This window comes from Rhamphochromis sp. 'chilingali' (assembly GCF_963969265.1).
Source record: "Rhamphochromis sp. 'chilingali' genome assembly, chromosome: 10".
Lineage (NCBI taxonomy): Eukaryota > Metazoa > Chordata > Actinopteri > Cichliformes > Cichlidae > Rhamphochromis > Rhamphochromis sp. 'chilingali'.
In genome coordinates, this window is record NC_137937.1 from 39035271 (window position 1) to 39061355 (window position 26085).

At 47.0% G+C, this 26085-nt stretch overlaps 1 protein-coding gene across 9 annotated transcripts in view; it reads left to right on the forward strand.

Annotated features, from left to right (window-relative positions):
* Positions 1-26085, forward strand: part of LOC308404249 (uncharacterized protein) — a 42862-nt gene that overhangs the window by 7563 nt on the left and 9214 nt on the right. The window contains exons 4-18 of one of the 9 annotated variants that reach the window (XM_080894204.1): positions 4665-4787; positions 4862-5017; positions 5394-5476; positions 6971-7187; positions 9277-9438; positions 9661-9816; positions 10160-10266; positions 10771-10900; positions 11275-11339; positions 11419-11559; positions 11708-11873; positions 12002-12096; positions 12180-13948; positions 20064-20240; positions 20635-25211. In XM_080894204.1, coding sequence (XP_080750330.1) covers positions 4665-4787; positions 4862-5017; positions 5394-5476; positions 6971-7187; positions 9277-9438; positions 9661-9816; positions 10160-10266; positions 10771-10900; positions 11275-11339; positions 11419-11559; positions 11708-11873; positions 12002-12096; positions 12180-12369 — 1791 coding nt within the window. In that variant the 3' untranslated portion in view covers positions 12370-13948; positions 20064-20240; positions 20635-25211. Of the gene's footprint in view, positions 1-4664; positions 4788-4861; positions 5018-5393; positions 5477-6970; positions 7188-9276; positions 9439-9660; positions 9817-10159; positions 10267-10770; positions 10901-11274; positions 11340-11418; positions 11560-11707; positions 11874-12001; positions 12097-12179; positions 15995-20063; positions 25212-26085 lie in introns of those variants that run through there. The other 8 variants (XM_080894202.1, XM_080894207.1, XM_080894201.1 and 5 more) reach the window with 8 other exon arrangements.

Here is a 26085-nt window from a genome sequence, read left to right on the forward strand (position 1 = left end):
ACAATAAAGTTTCTGATTCTGATTCTGATCTTTCCGGCAGACAAGGGTCGGTGCACAGTATTGCTAAACCAGAAAGACTATCATGAGAAGATTTTGTCACTACTCAGGGATGAAAATACTTATGAACCCCTGAAACGAGACCCAGGAAGTAGCTACAGGAAGAGGGTGATAGACTGTCTGAAGCAGTTAGAACAAGACAAGGCTATCGACCAGACATCATACCACAGGCTACACCCAGGGGAAGCTACACCAAGCCAGTATGGTTTACCGAAGATACACAAACAGGGTGCACCTTTAAGACCGACTGTCTGCATGATCAACTAGGTCACCTATAACATCTCCAAGCTTCTGGCTTCGATCCTCAACCCGTTGGTAGGCAGCTCTGAACACCACATCCAGAACACCCTGGATTTCGTTGAGAAGGTGAGAGATGTCATCATGGAGGCAGATGAAACCATGGTCTCGTACGACATTACATCTCTCTTCACCATCCCAGTCACGGAAGCGTTGGAGATAGTTCGTAAGAGATTACAGGATGACCCCAACTTCAGCAACAGGACCACTCTCAGCATCGACCAAGTGTGTTTGAACTGTGTCTTCATTCCACCTGTTTCACATACAAGGGTCAGTACTACCCACATAGCACACAGGTCTGGCACAGATCTGGTGTCAAGCCGGCACTGCTGGCTGACTTCTGGCATTGTAAGTGGTATGTCATCCAGATATGGGCCAGGCCTGGTATAGATGGCACTGTTTATGTGATGGCATGCCACATCTGGCCTGTTTGTGGTTTGGTTTATGTGGCCCAGGCCCATAGAAAACAGGTCTAGCCTGGATCCGGCATCAAGCTGGCACTTCTGACTGACTGGTGTTATGGCAGGGTGTATGTCAACCAGATGTGGGCCAGGTCTGGCAATGATGGCACTATTTATGTTCCTGTTTTTCTATTTTAGTTAGAAGATCCAAATGCCATGTTGCAATACTATACTTCTATGGTAGCCAACATTTCAAATGCAGGTTTGACTGGTTTGTGAGTGTAAACTTTATCCAAAACCTAGTGACGGTTTACTCATGTTTACCACTGAGTGGCTTTTGCTCTGGAGGTACAGCAAGTCACCTACTGATCGGAAGATTAGTGGTTCAATCCCTGGCTCTTCCAGTGAAGAGTGTGAATGTGTATGAATGTAATTAGAAAGCATTCAGTTTAGAGAAAGTGTGTAAATGTGGCATGTTGTATAGAGCACTTTGAGTAATCTGGGAGAGTAGAAAAGTGCATATAAAAATCAGTCCATTCAGTTTCTGAACAGAGTTTCGTCATGTTACTTTTGCACTATTATGTTCGGGCACATGTTGTTATTACATGGCTTGATTAAGGTACACATTAGGCTGACATCTGGGGCCAGAGCTGAAACTGTTCTGGGCCAGCACAGGGCCAGCAGTGTGTCTGCAACTGGCCTGTGGCTGCAAACAACTTACACATCTGGTTTTCCAGAGGTGACCCACACATGGGCCAGCACGAGGCCAGTTGCAGACACACTGGTGGTCCTGTGCTGGCCCATGTGTGGGCCACCTCTGGCAAACCTGATCTGGGCCACCAAAGGGCTGTCATTCTTTGCGGTATGTGGGCCATGTGTAAGCACATTGTGTGGGCCAGATCCGGGCTATACCAATTTTGCTATGTGGGTACAGACAGAAACATGGGTGTGCCATGGGTTCCCCAGTATCACCCATTGTGGCCAATTTGTGCATGGAAGAAGTGGAAGATCTTAATGACCTTGTAGTACCATAACCTTGTAGTACCATATCACCCTATTAGAGCACTTTGCTCTCGCACTGCAGGGTTACTTGTTGTTCCTAGAGTATTTAAAAGTAGAATGGGAGACAGAGCCTTCAGTTTTCAGGCCCCTTTTTGGTGGAACCAGCTTCCAGTTTGGATTCAGGAGACAGACACTATCTCTACTTTCAAGATTAGGCTTCAAACTTTCCTTTTTGCTAAAGCATATAGTTAGGGCTGGACCAGGTGACCCTGAATCCTCCCTTAGTTATGCTGCAATAGACGTAGGCTGCCGGGGATTCCCATGATGCATTGAGCTTTTCCTTTCCAGTCACCTTTCTCACTCACTATGTATTAACAGACCTCTCTGCACTGAATCATATCTGTTATTAACCTCTGTCTCTCTTCCACAGCATGTCTTTATCCTGTCTTCCTTCTCTCACCCCAACCAATCACAGCAGATGGCCCCGCCCCTCCCTGAGCCTGGTTTCTTCCTGTTAAAAGGGAGTTTTTTCTTCCGACTGTCGCCAAAGTGCTTGCTTATAGCGGGTCATATGATTGTTGGGTTTTTCTCTGTATCTATTATTTTAGGGTCTACTGTACAATATAAAGCGCCTTGAGGCGACTGTTGTTGTGATTTGGCGCTGCATAAATAAAATTGAATTGAATTGAAAACAGGGCTTTACTATCCTACCCTGGAACACCACCAATTCATTGGTTCAGGTATGTGGATGACACCTGGGTGAAAATCAAATCTCAGGACGCACCACATTTCACAGATGACATTAACTCGGTGGACCGACACATCAAATTCACCAGGGAGGATATGAAAAGTAGCAGGTTAGCCTTCTTAGACTGTGAGATTTCCATCAGTAATGGGGGACATCTAAAAGCTGACGTGTAAACCTACACATACAGATCAGTATTTAAGGTTTGACTCTCATCATCCACCGGAGCACAAACTGGGTGTCATCAGGACGCTACAACACTGAGCGAACACCATCCCCACTGACACAGCAGCCAGGGAGGCAGAAGAACATCAAGAAGGCCCTGAGTAAATGTGGTTATCCCAGCTGGACTTTTGTCAAAGCTGGAAAGGCTCCTAAAGAAAGCTCCAGTAGATCCAGGAGAGAAGGACAACCGCTGTCCAGCCGAAAACCTGTAGTGATCCCGTACGTGTCAGGAGTATCGGAGCAACTGAGATGCATTTTTTCTAAACACCGGGTCTCTGTGGCTTTTAAACCCCAAAACACGCTGCGCCAAAAACGGGTCCAGGATCGGGTCCCCGACACAAACAGAGTAACATAGTGTACGCTGTTAAGTGCAGGAGGATTGGCAGGATTTATACATCGGGGAAACCAAACAACCTCTGGCTACAACACAGAAGAGCCGCCTCGTCAGGCCAGGACTCTGCAGTCTATTTACACCTACAGGCCAGTGGACACTCTTTCAGTGATGAGGATGTTCACATCCTGGACAGGGAGGAACGCTGGTTTGAGGGCGGAGTCTTTCCCTTTCATTTATGTGAAAAGGGAAAGACCATCTCTGAATCGAGGAGGGGGCCTAAGGGTACATCTGTCACCATCTTACAATGCTGTGATTGCAGCCATTCCCCAACTGTCTGTGAAAGGTACTCATGGTAAATGGACTGGTTCTTATATAGCGCTTTTCCACTCTTCTGAGCACTCAAAGCGCTTTACACAACTTGTGCATTCACCCATTCACACAACTGACATTCACACACATTCATACTCCAATGAATGCATCGGAGAGCAATTTCGGGTTAGTATCTTGCCCAAGGATATTTGGCATGCAGACTAGGGGAAGCCGGGAATCGAACCACCAACCTTCCGATCAGTAGATGACCTGCTCTACCACCTGAGCTACAGCCAACAGTGGTTGCTGATCAATGGTCATGAGAATTTGCATAATCATGATGAATGAACTGACCTCCCAGCCCATTGTTCCTTCAGTGGGTTTCAGTCATTATGCAAATGTCCTGTTTATAAGATTGAAAACTGCAGTCAGCTGAGACAGAAAAAGTCACCTGGATGATGACAAAACGTTTCTCCCACAAAACGCTACGTCCAGATGAACAGAATCAACTTTTGGATTTTATTTACTTACCTGGATGATTGAGAATGCATCAAAACACTTTACGGTACCTTCCACTTTGATTTGGGGTGTGAGGCGAGCAGCTGCCCCCTGGTAGCATCACCTGCAGCCATCACAACCTCCTGATGTCTGTCTGATGAGCGCCATCGAAGGATGGCATCCTGTCCTAACCGACCAATCAGCACACATTGGCAGAACGCTAATACAAAATGGTCCACTGCGTCCGTTCACAGAGGACAGTGTCAGAGCCCCCTGCTGTGCCGCCGATCCATATGCTTACTTAATGGTCGATGGCCCAGCTGCACCCACAGCACGCCCTCTGCTGGCTTATTCACCCAAGAGCTGCGATGAATAAAAGCATGCTCACGAGGAAGCGAGGCTGACGCCGTCACGTGGCTCACTGGTTTCTGAAGCCCTCAGGTTAACGTTTCCTCCAGTGCCATCTTGGTTGCAAACTAGCAGATGTGATGTGGAGGGGCGGATCTGACTAAAAAGACGAGTAACTAGAAGTCATTAGCCAATCAGCATGCAGATTGAAGTCACATGATCAAAATGTAAAGATTGAATTTGACTTTGTATCAAACTGTTGGCAGAGGTCAGAGTTCAGAAGGCTGGTTTCTCATACTTCTATAGAACAGGAAGTGTCGCCATCTGGTGGCCATCAGAGATAACGCAGGTTTTCCACCCTGACTTCATTTTTACCTCCTGCGGTCATGAACATGTGCAGTCTAACTACTGATGAATCTGGTAAATGAAGAGTGTGTGTGTGTTTCAGGCTCATTGCTCTCAGCAGCAGGTACACACTCTGCAGGCTGAAAATCTGAGTCTGCAGCTCCACCTGGAGGAAGCTCAGAGGCACTGCACACAGCTGGAGGACTTGGCCAGGTCTCACACACAGGTGAGTGTGTTATTTTGCAGGTGTCACTGTTTAACACGCCCACCTGACTGCCTGAGGGTCTGTCTGTGTTTCAGAGCATGTCTGTCCAGCAGGGGGAGCTGTTTGCACTCAGGATGGAGGTGCAGGCTCTCAGGGAGAGACAAGTGCAAAGCAACAGACACCAGGCACAGCTGGAGGTGGAGCTTCAGCAACTGAGGGAGGAGCTAAGCCAGAAGGTGCCGCTGGGACAGGTACGTGAATGTCTGCAGGTCACTCAGAGCAGAGCAGCAGGATTTCAGCCTAAACAGCCTCTGAGTCATGTGACCTGTGATCACGTCTTCATTAAATCAGCCCAGAGCTCAGGTGTGTTTCATACATGCTTTTACAGACAGGTGAGCCTGCACGCTTCATCAGGTAACCTCCCCAACAAGACAACAACATCAGTCTGAGTCTGACAATTGAACACAAACAAGCATACACTCACACACACACTCACACAGTCTTGTCTTGTCTCCAGTCCTGCTCTGATGTAACTGGACGTGGGCTCGTATTGATCAGATATTGGTAATACTGATGATGCCCACACATCAGACACAGAGGTGAAGCAGGGCTCTCGTCTGTCTGCAGGAAGACGTCCACAGACTTCCGGCTCAGCTCTCAGGTCCAGCGGAGGAGCGGCAGGAAGATGAATCCCGGTCTGAGGCGAGCAGGTCGGTGTTTCTTCCTGCTTTGTCACCGTGGTCATGTGACCTGCTCACACCGCAGTGAGCTAACAGCATCATCCATGCCTCGCTGTGAGGACCGCTGCGACCTATTTCTACACAACGTTGTTTTCATCAGCATCAGCTTTACGAATACATTTGTACCTCAAAAAGTTTGATTACAATGGCTTTGTGGGGCTGCAGTCTGAGACTAGAGATGTGGACCCAAAACGATGCATCCCTGTGCTTGCTACAAACAGCCCGGCTTCAGGCAAGCTCGAGGCCCAGGCAGGATCCAGGCCTTGAGGCTGAAACCCGAAGTTGAGCAGAACAAAGAAGTGGACACAACCCCAGGAGCGCAGAAAGGCAAGAATTGGGGGAGATAAAGAAGAGAAGATGGAGGATGACGAGGTGTTGAAAGACTGTCAGCAGGCTGCAGACACACTGATGTCTTTATGCTGAACTCCTTAAAACTTAACCAAGTCGACGAGAATGGGATTTGAATCGACGACGATGGGCTTAGCAGTCCATCGCCTTAACCACTTGGCCACATCGTCCCTGCACAAGCGTGTCTCTGTGGAGGACAGCATGACTTCATGAAGACATAATGAGTCCATCTGCTGGATCGTCCTCTCCAGCTGATCCTCGAGCATCAAACACGATGTCTGCAGTTCAGATTTGGACGTCAGCCTCACGTCACGTGTCTCAGACAGCGCTCTGAGCTGTTTCATACTCACAGTACGCTGAGCGTGTGCGCGATCAGGCTTCACACAGACGAGGTGGCCGAGTGGTTAAGGCGATGGACTGCTAATCCATTGTGCTCTGCACGCGTGGGTTCGAATCCCATCCTCGTCGGCTTGAGTGAGTTTTATGGAGTTCAGCATGGAGACATCAGCGTGTCTGCATCCTGCTGAGGAAAACAACGTTGTGTAGAAATAAGTCATAAAGAAAGGACGTCGGAGAAGGAAATAAAAAATTAAATCAAGTCAGAAATATAAAAATAAACTCTGGAATAAAAACAACAATAGAGTCTTCAGTCCTGATTTTTGTGTCTTTTGATCATCGCAGTGAGGCGTGGATGATGCTGTCAGCTCACTGCGACATGAGAGTGAGCGGGTCACATGACCACGGTGAGACAGGAGGAAGAAAGGGGCGTGGTTAACAGCAACTCATTCAACTTTGGGGGATTTTTCTTACCTGGATGATCGACGATGCATCCAGAAATAGTAATAAATCATAAATAATTCTCTAATGACATTTAAGAAGCCACGTAGTTAACTATAAAGTGAATAAATGATGTCTAAATAAAACTACAAAAAGAGTTCATATAAATACAAACTTCCATGTGTTGTGATTGTGAAATAAAAGCTGGAATAAATCTAAAGATGTGAGCGTGTTTTCATTCTCAGCTCACAGTTCTGATCCAAATCCAGCCCACCTCGGCTGTTCGTGTGCTTTTTATATGAATTCCTCTAGCTGACCTCTGACTTCTCGTCCCGTCAGGCCTAACCTCACACTGTCCAGATGCTGGCATCAGTGCTCTGGGACCATCCAGCAGACCAGGACCACCATGGCTCACAAGCACAGCCAGGAACACATGAGCAGACCGCAGGCCCGGCCGGAAGCCCGGCTGGACCGGGACCAGGTGGAGCCCTTTGAGGAGCCAGAGGAGGAGGTGCAGAGGAGTCAGAGCAGGCACAGACTCCTGCAGAACAGTCTGGTGGGTATCACAAAAACAGCTCCTTCCAACATCAAGACATCAGCTGACGACTCTCACGTTTATTGTTTTGGCGGGGGGGGCATGGATGTTTGTGTCTGTGTGTGCCTGTATGTCTGTGTCTATATGTCAGGTTGGGTGTCAGACGCCACCTCTCTGGGGACATCTCAGGCCCTCCAAGGTTTGGAGGCCTATCTCCCCCCACTACCACTTCCCCTGCCAGTGGCGGACTCCCTCAGACATCGGTGCGTTGGTGGTTCTTTGTATCTGGGGATGGGCGTCACACACCGGCTCACTCCTTGGCGGCCGCTTATGGGGGCCTGGAGCCTGGGGCTCGCTCGGGCCACTTCGGAGGTGGGGTGCCCTCGGCCTCTCGGCCTGGGGCTCGGTCACTCAGGCGCAGCTGGCTGCCGGCGGAGCTCACGGGCGCGTCACTGCAACTCCCCCCGGCTTCTGCTCCGCGGCTGCTGAGTGAACCCTCATCTGGGACTCTCCTCAGCTCTTACTGGGACAGTGGCGCGGCTGCCCCTCTGTTGGTCTTCCTTGGTCTCTTGTGTTCTGGGGGCCTCTGGATGTCTGGAGTTTTGATCTCCTCCATACCTGCTTCATGCCCTGGAGGACGGGGCTGTGGCCCCCCCACACCCTCTAGCAGATCATTACATGAAGGAACCTTTTAAAAACAAGCGCGTCCATGCTCACAGGTGTACACACGGGTGATCACACCCACAAACTACACCCTTTTTGGCTCCTACCTCAAAGCACACTGTGTTCTGTTGATCTTATGTGCTGCACAATAATGTTTAATATTTAGTATTTACTGTCATATTCCCATATATCATTGTGATGTTGTTTATTCTATTACTCTTGTTCTCTTCTGCTTGTTTTCTTTTTTCTTTCTCAACAGGTGATCCAGGTGATCCATATTTGTATCTTTTGGCTGTTTGTTTTGTTGTTTTTTGTTTTTTGCCCTTTATCCCCGTCCCTCTTCTCCGCTGTTTTACTTTCTCCCCAGTCATGTCTGTCCCGTGTGTAGCAAGTGAAAATAAAAGAAAATAAACAATAAAAGTAAAGGTGAATCAAATAGACCATTACGGCAAGGCTGGGATGGTCCATTTGGTAAAGAGCACAATGGATTAGCAGTCAATCGCCTTAACCTCTCGGCCACCTGGTACAGGGACTCTGGCTTCACCTCATGCTGAGTCTGAGCTCTGATGGCAGTGTGCTCGATGCCCGCCTGCTCCGGCAGACTGGAGATATCCTGTCCAGCTGCAGAGCTTTCCTCAAGGAGCCGTTGGAGTCTCAGAGGGCAGTCGGGTTCAGCAGCACCGTGAGTCGAATGTGTGCAGCTGTTTACTGCCCATCCAAACCTGCCGTGTCCTCCAAACCCGAGAGTCTCGAGTCCACGACACTGCAGAGCTGCAAGAGTGCGAGTTTCCTGTGATCTTCTGCAGCTGCAGCACAAACTTCATCACTGTTTCAACAACAAGGCTGCAGCGTGAAATATAAGACATGTAGAGTCCATCTATCACCCACCGGCTCGCTCATGCTGAGAGAGAGCACTGCAACATCTGCGCTAACAGCCCGCAGGCTCAGCACTCGGTCAGCAGCCCATCTCAGCCCGCCTTGCGGCATGGAGGAGGTGGCTGAGAGCTGAAGCCAATGAACCGCCAGTCCTTTGTGCTCTGCACACGTGGGTTTGACTCCCATCCTTGTCAGGGTGGTTCAGAGTTACGAGCTTCAGGATGTCCTGACTCCCGAGTGATGCTGGCTTTGTTAGAGCAGACAACAGTTAGCTTGCAGTTGTCTGATCTGTTTCCTCCTTGAACGTCTTGACGCAGAGTTTTTATTTATGGCGTCCTTCGTCATAACCAGGTTATTTTTTTCATTTCTGCAGATGATGAAAGACTTTTATTTTGAAATCCACCTTTGTCTGTAAATGAGTTTCCACTCGGTCTGTTTGAGGTCATCATCAGGATGATCTTTGGATGAGCTTTATTTAAACTGCTGCAGGTGAACAAACACATGACCCTAAAACAAAATTGCGTCAGACGATCTCTAATCTCATTCTGACACTTCCTGTTCTGTGCCCCAGCTGCGCTCACAGAGCGACGCCCACCAGAGGAGCCTCGGCCACCTCAACAGGAAGTTACGGCAGCTCAGCAGGTCCACGCACAACATCGACCAGCTGACTGTGGAACAGCTGAAATTCACCATCGAACTGCTGAGAGCGCTGAACCAGCTGCTGCACACACAGGTGCGCGCACACATACACACACACTTTTATATGTGATGCAACTAACAAACCTCCAGGGGGTGCTGTTTTTACACGACAGTCCGGCTGTCGTCAGGTTTTCTCACCTTCTGTTTGGTTTTGTTTCATCTTTTGAGGTTTTTACGCCGTTTTTAGACTCTGAGATTTTCCGTGAATACCTTTAATCGCTTAGAAGGAGGCCTGCTGTGTTTGACTTCCTCTCAGGAATCTGTGGACGGAGACGCTCACTGGGACCAAGACCTGCGATCCCCCAAGGCCGAGCCATCTGAGGCTCGCAGGCTAAAGCTGGACCGGGTGAGAAGCAGGACTGGGACCGGTGCTGAGGATGGGGGACGGTGGTTTGTGCATGCTGCACTCAGTGTGAGTCTTCCTACACAGTGCTACTCATCACATCACAGATCACTGTGAACTAAACAAAGAGCTCTGCGGGGAAGACGACAGTAAGGACGTGTGAGGTGGTGATAGGCGTGCACTGTCTGATTCGCTGTCAGTGCTGAAACGTTTGAGCTGGTGTGCAATCAGAAGGTTACATATGGGTGACAGCTTGTGCTGAAGTGCACTGTCGCCCTCTTTAGGTTGGAGGGTGTAAATGAATCCACAGAATCGCTTCAGTCTGATGACGTGTTTGAAATCATCAAAATAAATTTAAATGTAGCTCAGCTGCTTCAAACCTCACGCCGGTCTGATACTGAACTGATAACAGTGTGTGTGTCTGCAGGGAGGCAGGTGTGTGTGTGACCACAGTGAAGCAGCGAAGAAGAGGCTACAACTGGAAACCAGAGAGCTGCGACACACACTGAGACAGCACAGGTAACACACAGACATGGATACACACTGCTCTGGGATCAGGGTTTAGGATCAACGCTGAGAGGAGCTGAAGCCCCGACAGCAGAAAGGACGATCCAGCAGATGGACTCATTATGTCTACATGAAGTCCTGCTGTGTCCTCCACAGGGACACGCTCATGCAGGGACGAGGTGGCCGAGTGGTTAAGGCGATGGCCTGCTAATCGTGGGTTTGAATCTTATCCTCATCGGCTTGGTGGAGTTTTAAAAAGTTCAAAGTGTTGGGCTCAGAAATGAATCCTGGACCTCAGGAAGATGTCAGTGATGAAACAGTTAATCAAAGATGTGAACATCAAAATTATTAACGAATAAATACAGAGAAATCAGGATGTTCACCTCTGCTGAGGCTTCTGATTTTTACAGGCTGTTACCAAAACTCATTCAGGTTATTTGATGTGTGCATGTGCGTGTGCCTGTGTGCCTGTGTGCCTGTGTGTGTGCGTGTGCGTGTGCCTGTGTGCGTGTGCAGGAGTGTCATGAAGCTGTGTGATGAGGTGGAGTGTGTGGAGAAAACTCTGCTGAAGAGACGAGCGGAGCTGCGAGAGGCCGACAGGAAACTGCTGGAGGCTCAGAGCTGCATACACACCAGCAGAGTCCAGGTATACACACACACACACACACACACACACACACACGGTGGTGTGTTATACTCTGGCGAACCCACAATATTACAGAAAAGCTCAACAATCACACGATTCACTGTGAGCAGCACTTGGTGACTGTGGGGAGGACGAACTCCTTTTAACAGGAGGAAACGTCCAGCAGATCCAGGCTCAGCGTCTCGTCACCCTGAGACTGAATCTTTTTAGATCAGTTTTATTGACAAAACTATTCATTAATAATTTTATGGTCAATCACCAAAACGACTAAAAAGAGAGAAAAACATGAGCTTGGATCAGTTTCTTTAATAACTGATGACGCGCTCGCCGCTCTAACCTCGACCCTTCCCGCTCCGTCCTCGTGTGTCCTCCAGGCCAGCGAAGCTCAGCGAGACGCCGCTGTGCTGCGGCTCAGAGGGGAGGACAAACAGCGTGCCAGGTAAAGTTTCCTGGCTCCAACCATGACCTCAAAGATCAGGGTGGATATTTTCATCATCGCCACCATCTTCATCACACAGGGAGTTGCAGGAAGAGGTGGAGCAGCTGAGGAGGATGAGGAAGGAGGAAGGGCAGATGCTCAGGCAGGTGGAGGAGGAGCTGAGGAGCAGAGAGGAGGAGCTCCAACAGCTCGACAGGGAAATACAAACAGCCAGAGACATGTAAGGAGGCTTTTACTGTGAAGGAGACAGGAAGTTTTTACTGTGAAGAGGTGGCTGTTGTATTTTGTCAGGTGTCTCCATATAAACTTCAGCTGTGTGTGTGTGTGTGTGTGTGTGTGTGTGTGTGTGTGTGTGTGTGTGTGTGCAGACTCGCTGACCTGCTGTCTGACTGTGTGGAGGCTCAGGGGCATCTGGACTCTCTCAGCACTCAGGTGAGGTCACACCTTGCCGAGCTGATGCAGAAAGTGGAGTCCCGCAGGAGAGAGGCCGAGTTGTGTCTCCGAGAGAAAAGCCGACAGCAAACAGAGCTGCAGGTCAGGGAGCACCATAGTGTGCTGATGTGTGAGGAGGAAGAGGAGCTGATACCTCACTCTGAGTCAGCTGACCTTGAACAGGTCAGACGATGGGTGGATGCTCATGATGGTCTATGGTTTATGTGCAGGAGGTGCAGGAGGAGCTAAACAGGAGGAGGGAAGAGAGGAGGAGCCTGCAAGAGCAATGTAAACACCTGGAGGCCAGGCGGAAGCACGCTGACAGGTACGACCCATCTGAGTGCTCGGAGACATGTGATTGGTAGAAACACGTTAAACCGTGTGTGTGTGTGTGTGTGTGTGTGCCAGGTGTCTGTCAGCGGTGCAGGTGGAGCTCGCTAAACAGAAGGAGAAACACAGCCACAACCAACTCCCTCAACAGGAAGTGATGAGGGAAACAACAGCCAATCAACACCACCTAAACAGTATGAGCTCATCCTGTCAACCTATCTCTAATGATCAGCTATGTACCACAGGCCTTCAAGCTGGCTGTAGTTAAACCTTTACTCAAAAAGCATCTCTAGACCCAGCAGTCTTAGCTAATTATAGGCCGATCTCCAACCTTCCTTTATATCAAACATCCTTGAAAGAGTAGTTGTCAAACAGCTAACAGATCATCTGCAGAGGTTTATTTGAAGAGTTTCAGTCAGGTTTCAGAGCTCATCACAGCACAGAAACAGCTTTAGTGAAGGTTACAAATGATCTTCTTATGGCCTCTGACAGTGGACTCATCTCTGTGCTTGTCCTGCTAGACCTCAGTGCAGCGTTCGATACTGTCGACCATAATATCCTATTAGAGTGATTAGAACATGCTGTAGGTATTACAGGTACTGCACTGCAGTGGTTTGTATCATATCTATCTAATAGACTCCAGTTTGTGCATGTAAATGGAGAGTGCTCTTCACACACTGAGGTTAATTATGGAGTTCCACAGGGTTCAGTGCTAGGACCAATTCTGTTTACATTATACATGCTTCCCTTAGGCAGCATCATTAGAAGACATAGCATACATTTACACTGCTATGCAGATGACACCCAGCTCTATCTGTCCATGAAGCCAGATAACACACACCAACGAGTTAAACTGCAGGAATGTCTTAAAGACATAAAGACCTGGATGGCCGCTAACTTTCTGCTTCTTCATTCAGATCAAACTTTGCAGATGGCTGCCGTCGCTCGCTGTCCTCCTCAACTCCGCGTTTTTCTTATGCTAGTTATGTTATTTCTTAGTTTATTTTCAACCTGTGATGCTTTTATCACCTACAGCAGACAAACCCTCCTGGACATTCGACAAAACTCGCAATCCGGACCTTCACAAACCAACTTTTTTGTGAATGGTGGTGACTCACCTTGGCTACCTGGGAAGAAGAAACACTGGAAAAAGGGGAAAAAGAGCCGGGATTCTGGTCAGGCTGAGGAAAAGACAACATTGCACCCTGCTTCCCAGCATTCTTCTAGCTAAGGTCCAGTCCTTGGAAAACAAACTGGATGAACTAAGGGCCAGGATAACTTTCCAAAGGGACAGTAAGTACTACAACGTCTGAGGAGCTCTCCATTCACCACCAGGACAGAACAAAGGACTCGGGTAAATGTAGGGGAGGTGGTGTGTGCGTAATGACCAACAAACGATGGTGCACTGTTGTACAGATAGTTTCGTCGGGGTGCTCTCCTGATTTTGAACACCTTATGATCAGATGCAGACCCTTTTATCTGCCCAGGGAGTTTACAGCAGTATTCTGTACCTCTGTTTACATTCCCCCCCCCCCACGCTGAAACCACACGGGCACTAGACGAACTGTTTGACATTATCGACTGGCAGGAAACGTTACACCCGGAGGCTGCTTTTATCGTGGCTGGTGACTTTAATAAAGCCAACATGAAGAAAGTTCTGCTGAAGTTTTACCAGCACGTAAACTTTCCAACGTGTGGTGATAACATCTTAGACCACGTTTACGCTCCATACGCACATGCCTGCAAAGCCCGTCCCCGGCCGGCCTTCGGCAAATCAGATCACTCCTCAGTTCTGCTGTTGCCAGCCTATAGGCAGAAGCTGAAAAGCGACCAGCCCACAGTGTTGGGTAAGTTACTTTAAAATAGTAACTTAGTTACATTACTAGTTACTTCTCTCAAAAGTAACTCAGTTACTTCAAGTTACTCGTTACTTTCAGAGTAACTAGTTACTAGGGAAAGTAACTTTGGTTTTACTCAGAATTCTCTTGTTAATGTGTTGCTTCCATAACTTTGCCAGTCTTCTAGCTTGCTTACTTGCCACAGTGCACTGTGCCACCTACCAATAGACAGGAAAAGATAATGTGCATATTTCCACGAGAGAAATCCCACGCCTGGACCGTCGTTGACTGCTGCCATGATTCTAGCCTACGTCACAGCGTCATGTGCGCCTTTTACATCCAACACAAAAACTGCAGTCGTGGTGCTTTCGATTGTACTCAGAACTCAGAAATTCTGCCTTCTGAATAGGAAGATGTGGGTAACACCAGACTGCAGGTGAGCTGCATACAGGGCTGGACTGGGACAGAAAAAAATTGGCCCGGGCATTTTGACTAGAGACCGGCCGCCATTATAGGAAAAATCATAAAGCCTTTGAATGAAAACAAACACTGTTGTGACAGTGATGTGCACTGTTCTGATGGTATATATGCATCAATCTATCAATCGTTTGTTGTAAGATTCAGATAATTATTTTTTAAAAGCGAGACATTTTAAATGAGAATAAGAAAGAAAAGTATTTCTTTGTGCCCCCCTCTCCCTGTTAATGCCCTACCTGGCCCCCTGGCAACACTTTGCTAGATCCGCACCTGCACAGTTACCAGCTGTCAGCTACATAAAAAAGGACCCTGGTGTTATTTGTCTCTCAGAAACAGTTCATAACTTCCCTTCAACTCATTCATGTCACCTAAAAGGTAAACCTGTTTCTCCATCACCTGTTCAGCTCTGATGATTCAGTAAGGACATGTCCCGGTTTCATCTTCATGTTTCCCTCTCACCAGATAACCAAACCATATCACACTGAAAAAAAGGCTATGTTGGATTTACTTGATTCAATAGTGGACATTGGTTGCACACAAATGTTTTGCTTTGGCAGAAACTTAAACAACTGAGTTAAATCAACACAACTTTTTCATATTCAGTAAACCTGTGCATTTTGTGTTCGTAAAACGCGATTGAAACATGTTCAGATGAAGTAAGTTGAGCTCCTGGAATATTTTAATCCTTCACAATTTTGTCATTTTATTTCAACACTATTCAATAACTTTTACCCCAATACTACTTGGTCACTTAAATACTACATGCTGTCTTCATATTACATAATGTTCAACAAAGTCTAGATCCTGGTTACCATAAAAAGTGAATAGGTCTTCAACAACTACCATCCTTCTATCTTTATCCTGGTTGCAGGAGGGCTGGGAAATAACCCTGAAGTGATAGGTTACAAGGCATGGTACACCCTGGACAGCTGACCAGTCTATCACATAGAAACAAACAACCATTTACACTTACATTCACAGATAACTTAGAATTACCAGTTTACCCTAACTCCAGTAACTGCATGAGTTTTAACTGCGGGAGGAAACCAGAATACCCAGAGAGAAACCTGCAAACTAGCCAGAATGTGGATTTGAACACAGGACCTTCTTACTGTGAAGCAACAGCACTAACCACCATGCCAACAATCTAGGAAACGTAGGAAAGCTATGATTTCCTGTATTTGATGCAGAATTGTTTTGTTTTTGTAATAATACACAATAAATAGCAATAGCATGCATGTGGTGCGTGTGTAGTTGTCTGCCTCTTATAACTCCAGTGATTTTCCTGCAGTTTGAAATCTTGTGTGATCTTGTGAATTTCATGAGTTCAGCAACTAACCACTCTTACTAGATTGTATCATGTCGTCTCAACAAGAACAAATTAAGTTGTTGAATTTCGTACAGATTCTTCATGATTTAATTACGTTCATAGAAACATGAAATTATGGTGTTCAAATTACAAGTTAGACTTTTTTAATGTAACAACCACCCAATTTACTTTTTTTGGTATACTAAAGAAAGTAGAGGTGGCTGCTCGACTTGACTGAGATGGATGCCTTCCTGAAACCACAATCTAAAGAGCGCGAGTCTGAAACCCGTGCAGTGTCGCGGGATTTAACATTGATATATTATTGACTTACTTCACTTGAACATGATATGAACAATTTAATCTAGCCTCTCTGCATATCATGTAGTTTCTACACTATGTAGTTACACTTAACTTTAAAGCATGAGGCAATTGTGTTAAATACACGCAAGATGATTACGTAAATCCAAGAGCTGGCCAATCCCTTTTTTTCAGTGCATGACCAGCAGCTTTTTTGCAGCTGTGGCTCCAGCAAACATCAGCTGATACTAGAAATTAATATTAAATTCTAACAACAGCTGATCAAGCTTAAACGTGCTGCTGTTGTTTAGCGCGACATCTGCTGGTTTCCTCTTTCTGGCGCAAAGTGGGCGATAAACAAACAAGAGAGCCGATCAGCTGATCATTGATCAGTTTTCATGATTGAAGTATAAACAGGAGAGGGAGGGGGGAGAATGAGAGAAGAAGAGGCAGCTGTGCAGCGTAAACACAGAATAACTCCAGCTTTGTGCCTTTTCCATTGTAGCTGAAGTCCGGGACAAACTGTTCCTTTTCACTTCAATAAGAAACGCGTAATATTTTCTCTGAATACCAGACGGGACGGTTGGCAACTCTAATAACTTATGAACAAAATAAAGTTCAACATCATTAACTTCATAGCACCACCCAGCTGTATAGAAACTCCGTCATGCTAGCTAGCACGCAGTACGGAAAAAGTCAGCACAACGAAAATAAACTCCACCTAAACCTGGTTCATATCTGACCCAGAGAGACTGCAGGTCATAACTTCTTACCTGAAGTTCAGTTCACACTTGGACCGGCGGCCGCCTCGGGTCTCTTTTCCTTCTGCGTCCCCTTTCTCCAGCCCGAGAACGTGTTGCTTTCCTTCATCCACCTGCTGGCCTCCACCACTTGCTAATGTTACTGAATCTGTGGAAGCTCCGCGATAGCCACCACACGAAGTAACGAGTAACGAGCCTATCTAAATCCCAGTAACGACTAACGCGTTCCTGATTTTGGCATAATAACTAGTTACCGTGCTCGTTACCACAATAATAACGTAGTTACTGTAACGCGTTACTTAATAACGCGTTAGTCCCAACACTGCCAGCCCATGACGCGTAACGGACTTTATTCATAAATGCATCAATGACGCCGTACCGCGGGCTGTTGTACAAACTTACCCCAACCAAAAGCCGTGGGTTAACGGAGAGGTCCGTGCAGCGCTCAGAGGACTGCAGGCTTTAAATCCGGAGACCCAGGTGAATACAAAACATCCCGGTATGCACTCAGGAAAGCAATAAAGACGGCCAAGGGACAGTACAAAGGAAAGGTGGAACTCTGCTACGGCTACTCCAACATCAGGAGCATGTGGAGCGGTCTGAAGACCATCACAGACTACAAGGGAAACAGCAGGAGAGTGAGGGAGGCAACGGCTTCTCCACCTGATGATCTCAACACCTTCTATGCACGCTTTGATAAACATCTATCTCAGGAGTTTTTGCTGGAAGAGGACAGCTGCCCTCTTCAGATATCTCAGGCAGTCGTGTGTAAATACTTCAGGAAAGTAAACACTCAGAAAGCTCCTGGATCAGACAACACTCCAGGTCGTGTTTTCAAAGCCCACGAGCTGGCAGATGTCTTCACAGACATTTTTATCCTTTCCCTGCTCCAGTCTACTGTCCCAAATGTTTTAAGAGGACCACCATCATCCCTGTCCCTAAGAAAACTAATGTGAGCTGCCTAAATGACTGTCGCCCAGTAGCATTCACCTCCATTGCCATGAAGTGCTTTGAGCGCATAGTCAAAGCTCACATCACATCTTTAATCCCTGCTTCACTTGATGCGCTCCAGTTTGCCTACAGGCCCAACAGATCTACAGACGATGCAATAGCAGTAGCACTTCACGCTGCCCTCTCTCACCTGGACCAGAAAAACACATGTGTGCGGATGCTGTTCATAGACTATAGCTCCGCCTTCAACACCATCATACCACCCAGACTCGTTATGAAACTCCGTGACCTGAACTTTAGCTCCTCCCTGTGCAGCTGGATCCTGGACTTCCTGACAGACATCACCTCATCCACACTCACACTCAGCACAGGTGCCCCCCAGGGATGTGTGCTCAGCCCCCTGCTGTACACCCTGTTCACCCACGACTGTACAGCAACACACAGCTCCAACACCATCATCAAATTTGCAGACGACACCACCATCATCGGCTGCATTTCTGATGGAGATGAGACGGCATACAGGGCAGAGGTGAGAGCCCTGACATCACGGTGCCGCGACAACAACCTGCTGCTTAACGTCAGCAAAACCAAGGAGCTCTGTGTGGATTACAGGAGACTGCAGAGAGGAGGCCACACCCCCATCCACATCGAAGGAGCAGAGGTGGAGAGAGTCAGCTGCTTCAGATTCCTAGGCATCAACATCAGCGAGGATCTGAGCTGGTCACACCATGTTGGTGTGATCACAAAAGCAGCAAGATAGCAGCTCTTCTTCCTGCGGCACCTGAGAAGATTCAGCATGAACCCCAGAATACTTACAAACTTCTATCGATGCCCCATTGAAAGTATTCTGACTGGCTGCATCACCACCTGGTACGGCAGCTGTAATGCTCTGGACTGCAAAGCTCTGCAGAGGGCGGTGAGATCAGCGCATCACCAGGACTGAACTGGCAGCCATGCAGGATCTCTGCAGACAGCGCTGCATGAGGAAGACACAGCGGATCCTCTCTGATCCCAGCCACAGACTTTTCACACTCCTGCTGTCCGGCAGGCGGTTCAGGAGCATCCAGACCCACACTACCAGACACGGACAGTTTTTACCCACAAGCCATCAGACCTTTGAACTGCTGACATCCCATACACACCACTACACACTGTACACTGTCACTTCAACAAATGCTACTTAAATGCTCATTGCAGAACTTTGTACAACCTGAGATACTCTTGCACAAACTTGTAAATATCAACTAAATTCTCTAATATTTAATACTTTTTAATACTTCTTCTTTTTATTGTTATTATTATTATTATTATTTTATTACTACCACTGCTATTTTCTGTTATTTTCTTCTCAATATAACTGCACACTCTCTATATGCTCATGTAAAGCTGAGGAGCACGAGCCAAAGAATTTCATTATGGATAAATGTGGCTACACTGTTTATGACAATAAAACTTGAAACTTGGTTATTGTACTCGGCCCTGAAAATCTTAGAAATATGGTATCTAAGCAGATTCTTACTCTGGATGGCATTACCTTGGCCTCCAGTAACGCTGTGAGGAACCTTGGAGTCATGTTTGACCGGGGCCCTGTTTCAGGAAGCCGGTTTAGAAAACTCAGAGTGAAAAACGATACTCAGGGTTGAGTAACCCCGAACTGTCCAACTCGGAATATTCGGTTTCAGAAAGGCTGATAACAATTAGTTCAATCAACGCGGAGTTGCGTCAACCCCAAGTGAAGCGCGCGGACGAGGATACATAAAGCCCTGATAAGCGGAGCACAGATTAAGCGAGTCACCATGGAGACAGAGGGAAAGAAGGCGCGGTCAATGTATTTCACAGCGCTTGAGGCCGAAATTCTGATGGCAGTATATGCCGATAACATGCAAATTCCACGGAAAAAAGTAACACAGCCACAGCTGCAAAAGAAAGGGAGCATGCATGGCAAAACATAGCCGACAGAGTCAATGCGTGAGTGTTAATATAAACATTGATCGAGGGATTTCCACCCATTTAACACGTTATTTTATCATATGTTATTTTATTTTTTATTTCATACATTTTATTTTGTGACGTGATGTGAGCGCAGGTGCAACCCAACAGGCCCCAAACGTTCCTGGCAGCAAGTAAAAATGAAATATAAAAATATAGTCCAAACAGGTAAGGTGTAATTGTATCATGAGCCATAGTGCTTGGTCTGTTTGTCCGATGTAAATCAATTGCAGTTAGAGGCTACATTAATTTTCTTTCTGTAAGCACTTATTGAAATTATCTGAGCACATTACAAGTACATATTTGCTTACTCTGTATGCTCAAATGTGGCCCGTTATAGCCAACAGAAAAAAAGCGGAGGCCCGAAAAACAGGTGGGGGTCCTCCACCACCACCACTCACAGAGGCTGAGCAGTTGGCCCTCAGCCAAAACAGTGGGCGCCCTGTGGCCGAAGGCATCTCTGCGGGGACATCCTCTGAGTCAATAACCCCGCAAGACACAAGTGCCTACATAAGGGGTAAATTCAAAATAATACATGATGTGCATACATCCTTTCTTCACAGTCACCTTTGCAGTGCTGCTCATTCATTTGATAAACTCTTTACCATAATGGATTATTTTGTAGTGAAGTTATTTTCCTACTGATTTTGCCTTCCCTCAGCCTTGGTTGTCTTTGAGAGCATAATGACAATGAAGTGTAAGGTGATTGGTATGTTTGTTAATTGCCATTTGGTCCCTTGTAAGTTATAAGTGACCTGTATAAACCTCATATTCTATCAGTTGATGGTGATGGTGTACTGCATCTGGTGCAGCCTCCTGTTGAGCCAGACCAACATGCAGTTGTGAGTAATACTCCACAGATTATATGAGTTTACAGTAGAACAGCAATGTTGTTTATTTCTTTACTACAGGAAAATAATGAAGAAACATTGACAGCTGTTACAGAGGAGGAAGCAACAGAGACACTTTATGAGGTTTACATCTTTTAATACTTTGTGTACAGGAAATACAGGCGACCAATAAAGCCAGTTGAACAAAAAATCTGTTTATTCTTCTTTCAACATGTTGAGGTGATGGGTCAAAAGAAATGATTGTGACATATGGTGTCTCTGACTGCTCTTCCATCTTGTATGTCCGTGGGAGGGTCAGGATGTTCATGGTTTGGATCACTGCTGATGTTTGGTTCAGAAGGACAGTGTTCTCCTCTAATTGTGGCAATGTTGTGAAGAATCACACATGCCACAATAATGTCACATGCCCTTTCTGGGGTGACCCTGAGTCTTTGCAGGCACTGGAACCGGGCCTTAAGCATTCCGATAGTCATTTCAATTCTGGCTCTTGTCCTGCAATTAGCCAGATTATATCGCTGCTGTGGGCCCGGTTCAGGGTCAGGGTAAGGGGTAAGCAAATAGGGTAAACATGGATACCCCCTATCACCAAGCAAGTAGCCAGTGAACTCTCCTAAGACAGAAGGGTACACTTCAGTTCAAATGTCCCTGAAGCAATTGGTCTTTATATATTTTAAAGTATTTTCAACTCACCATGTCCAAATTTTGTGCTCAGTGTACATTCACGGAATATTTGTGAGTCATGGACAGAGCCTGGCCACTTGGCTTCCACATTTGTGATAATGTTGGCAGCATCACATATGATCTTCACAGTGCAGAGAACACAAATTAGCATCCATTACTATAATGAAATAATTTGTTAGTTTGAAATGCTACAGGGAACTATGTACCTGTACATTAATGCTGTGGAAAGACTTCCTGTTCACATAGTCTCCTTCATTTACTGAAGGAGCAATGATTGGAATGTGAGTGCCATCTGTACAGCCAATCACGCCTGGGAACCCTGAAAATAAATGTAAAATTTAAGTAGTAGTCCAAGTATCACCACATCATACATTACGTTTTGGTCACCTTGATACCTGCAATTTTGTGGCATCCCTCTTTGATAAATCTTGTGGGTCTATGACCGGGGAACACCACAAACGAGTACAGGAGACGTTTCAGTGCAACTGTAACATTCCTGACTGCCCGACAGACGGTAGCCTTGGAAACGTGCTCAGCGTCACCAATATTATACAGAAAGCTCCCGTTTGCAAAGAAACGGAGTGCGATACAAATAATATGTACAGAACTGAGAGAATGTCCGCGATGTGTCACATGCGTAATATATGGCCTGAGGATGTTATTCAAATAAATTATAGATTGTGCTGAAAAACGGTAACGTTCGCACAGAAACTCATCAGGAAATGATAAAATGTCCAAACGCGCTCTGATCACTCTCTCCCGGCGGAGAGCTCTGCAGAGAATTTGGGCTTCACGATCTACTGGCTCTTCAAGGACGGGGCACGCCATGTCTGACACTTCCTACTGTCAGGTTTCCGACAAAGGGGCGGAGACAGTCAGGGTTAGTTGTAGTAAACCTGCTAGGGAGCAGGTTAGCTTCACGGCGTGTGTCGTCATAGTGACTCACTCAGGCTTCAGCTGAACTCGCTTTGTGAAACCGAAAAACCAGAGTTTTCGTTAACTCAGGGTATACTTACTCAGTTTTTCCACTAAACCGGCTTCCTGAAACAGGGCCCAGGACATGTCCTTCAACGCACATATTAAACAAATATGTAAGACTGCGTTCTTCCATTTGTGCAACATCTCTAAAATTAGAAATATCCTGTCTCAGAGTGACGCTGAAAAACTAGTTCATGCATTTATTACTTCCAGGCTGGACGACTGTAATTCATTATTATCAGGATGTCCTAAAAACTCCCTGAAAAGCCTTCAGCTGATCCAAAATGCTGCAGCAAGAGTCCTGACAGGGACTAGAAAGAGAGAGCAGATTTCTCCTGTTTTGGCTTCCCTTCATTGGCTTCCTGTTAAATCCAGAATTGAATTCAAAATCCTGCTCCTCACATACAAGGTCTTAAATAATCAGGCCCCATCTTATCTTAATGACCTTGTAGTACCATATCACCCTATTAGAGCACTTCGCTCTCGCTCTGCAGGCCTACTTGTTGTTCCTAGAGTATTTAAAAGTAGAATGGGAGGCAGAGCCTTCAGTTTTCAGGCCCCTCTTCTGTGGAACCAGCTTCCAGTTTGGATTCAGGAGACAGACACTATCTCTACTTTCAAGATTAGGCTTCAAACTTTCCCTTTTGCTAAAGCATATAGTTAGGGCTGGACCAGGTGACCCTGAATCCTCCCTTAGTTATGCTGCAATAGACGTAGGCTGCCGGGGATTCCCATGATGCACTGGGTGTTTCTTCTTCACTCACTATGTGTTAACAAACCTCTCTCCATTGAATCCTATCTGCTTTTAATCTCTGTCTCTCTTCCATAGCATGTCTTCATCCTGTCTTCCTTCTCCCAACCAATCACAGCAGATGGCCCCGCCCCTCCCTGAGCGTGGTTCCACAAATGCAGACAATGATCGCACTTCAGTTTTATTACTGCTAAGTGCTGCGTTTGACACTGTGGGTCACTGTATTTTATTGGTGCTTGCTCATAGGGGGTCATTTGATTGTTGGGTTTTTCTCTGTATCTATGAAGCGCCTTGAGGCGACTTTTGTTGTGATTTGGCGCTATATAAATAAAATTGAATTGAATTGAATTGATAGGCTTGAACATTTTATTGGAGTTACAGGAGATGTTTTATTATGGCTGAGATCCTACCTGTCTGGGAGGTCTCAGACTGTTAGTTTTAATAATGATCTCTCCGAGACCTGTGCAGTGGGGCATGGGGTCCCTCAGGACTCTGTACTTGGATCATTGTCTCAAGTCTCCGCAACTATGAAAGTCTCCGTGTGATCAACAACAGACACACATTATGCCCCTATCGTGGTCTAACCCAATCAGAGTGTTAAGAGATATACTCTAAAACACTTCTTCAGTAGAGACTCAGAGAAGAGAAGCACATAGAACTTCTTGCTAGCAAGGGCGGCCTCCAGAACTGAGACTCGCACTGAGGACTGCCCTGGTGTTTATTTATATGCTTCAGTGAGCGTTTGTTCCTTACATTGGAATGTGGAGGTGTACTTGTGTGTGGGTGTGTGTGTGTGTGCATGTGTGTGTGTGATCCTGCTGATAACATAAAAGGACAGGAGGAACATCCTTGGTCATAAAGAGGGTAGTCTCCCCCACACCCTAGATGGTTCACCCTAAATAACACAGTGAAGCCATACAAAGGGGAGGAATTTTCCCCACATCAAACAGACCTTCCCTAAACCTGCTGGTCTGGAAGTCCAGCAGTTCATCTACACAAAAGGCACTTAGACTAAAACAGACATAGCTACGTTAATCCTACCGTAAAACCGCGGTCAACTTTTGGAGGTCTTCCTGAGTCGAGCCCAACAGGGCGATGTCATCTGCGAAGTCCAAGTCAGTGAGATTACGCGCTTCATGCCAAGGCACACCGATGCCAGCTTGATCAACTGATCGTCGCATGATGAAGTCAATTACCAACAGGAAGAGGAAAGGGGATAGCACGCATCCTTGTCGGACGCCAGTATTGATCTTGAAGAAATCTGTGCAGCTGCCCTCCGTCCGGACGCAGCAACGGGAGTTGGAGTAGAGACAACGAAAGGCATCTACAAACTGCTGAGGGACTCCATAGTGGCGTAGGATAGCCCATAGAGGCGGCCGGTGGACGTTGTCAAAAGCCTTCTTGAAGTCAATAAAATTAATAGAAATCTTCCTTTGGTATTCCAATGTTTGTTCAATGATCATGCGGAGGGTGAAGATTTGCTCGACGCATGGCCGGCCACTCCGAAACCCAGCCTGCTCTTCTCGCAATCGTTCGTTCACTGCGTGTCGTAGCCGATTCAGAAGAGCGAGGCAAAACACTTTCCCGGGTACCGACAGCAACGTGATGCCCCGCCAGTTGTTACAGTCACCCAAATCACCTTTTTTTGGAAGTTTGATGATGGTGGCTTTTGTCCAATCATCGGGTACATGTGATGTTGACCAGCAGGCGTTTAGGAGTCTTGTAAGGGCGGCTTCAAGATGCTTCAGCATTTCGGCGAGGATTTCTGAGGAGTCGGATCGCGGTCTTGACTTCAGTGATGCTGATTTGTCCGATATCGACAGGAAGAAGATCCATGGAAGGTGCCAGGTTTTCGGCCTCGAACCGTTGGGGTGGCAGGTTGGGTCAGAGTATCGCGGAAGTGTTCGACCCATCGTTGGTCTTGTTCAGCTGCAGTAAGGAGGACACGTCCATTTTTGTCTTGGATTGGAACACCGCGGCCACCACGAGCCCCAGTTTGATCTCGTACAATGCGATATAAGGTTCGGGTATCGTTCCGATCGGCTGCTTCTTGGGCTTTGATGCCTTTAGCTTCGATCCATTCACGCTTGTCACGCCGGCAGCTGCGTTTGACCTGTCGGGCAAGGTCTTGGTAGGTGGCCATGGCCCTCTCACGCTGGTCTGCAGAAGCATGTGGGTCAGAGGCCACCTGGTCCCGAACTGACTTTGCCAAGCGACGTTGATCTACACTCAACAAAAATATAAACGCAACACCTTTGTTACTGCTCCCATTCCCCATGGGATGGACGTAGAGACCTAAAATTCATTCCAGATACACAATATAACCATCCCTCCCAAACAGTGGTCACAAATCAGTCCAAATGTGTGGTAGTGGGCACATCTGCCACATTGAGATAATCCATCCCACCTCACAGGTGTGCCACATCAGGATGCTGATCTGACATCATGAGTAGTGCACAGGTGTACCTCAGACTGCCCACAACAAAAGGCCACCCTGGAATGTGCAGTTTTGTCTCACAGCAAAATGCCACAGATGCCACAAGCAATGAGGGAGCGTGCAACTGGCATGCTGACAGCAGGAATGTCAACCAGATCTGTCGCCCGTGCATTGAATGTTCATTTCTCAACCATAAGCCGTCTCCACAGGCGTTTCAGAGAATATGGCAGCACATCCAACCGGCCTCACAACCGCAGACCTCGTGTAACCACACCAGCCCAGGACCTCCACATCCAGCAGGTTCACCTCCAAGATCGTCTGAGACCAGCCACCCAGACAGCTGCTGGAACAATTGGTTTGCACAACCAAACAATTTCTGCACAAACTGTCAGAAACCGTCTCAGGGACGCTCAACTGCATGCCCGTCGTCCTCATCGGGGTCTTGACCTGACTCCAGCTCGTCGCCGTAACAGACTTGTGTGGGCAAATGCTCACATTCGATGGCGTCTGGCATGTTGGAGAGGTGTGCGCTTCACGGATGAATCATGGTTCACATTGTTCAGGGCAGATGGCAGCTGAGAATGTCCCAGTTCTTGCATGGCCAGCATACTCACCGGACATGTCACCCATTGAGCATGTTCGGGATGTGCTTGACCGGCGTATA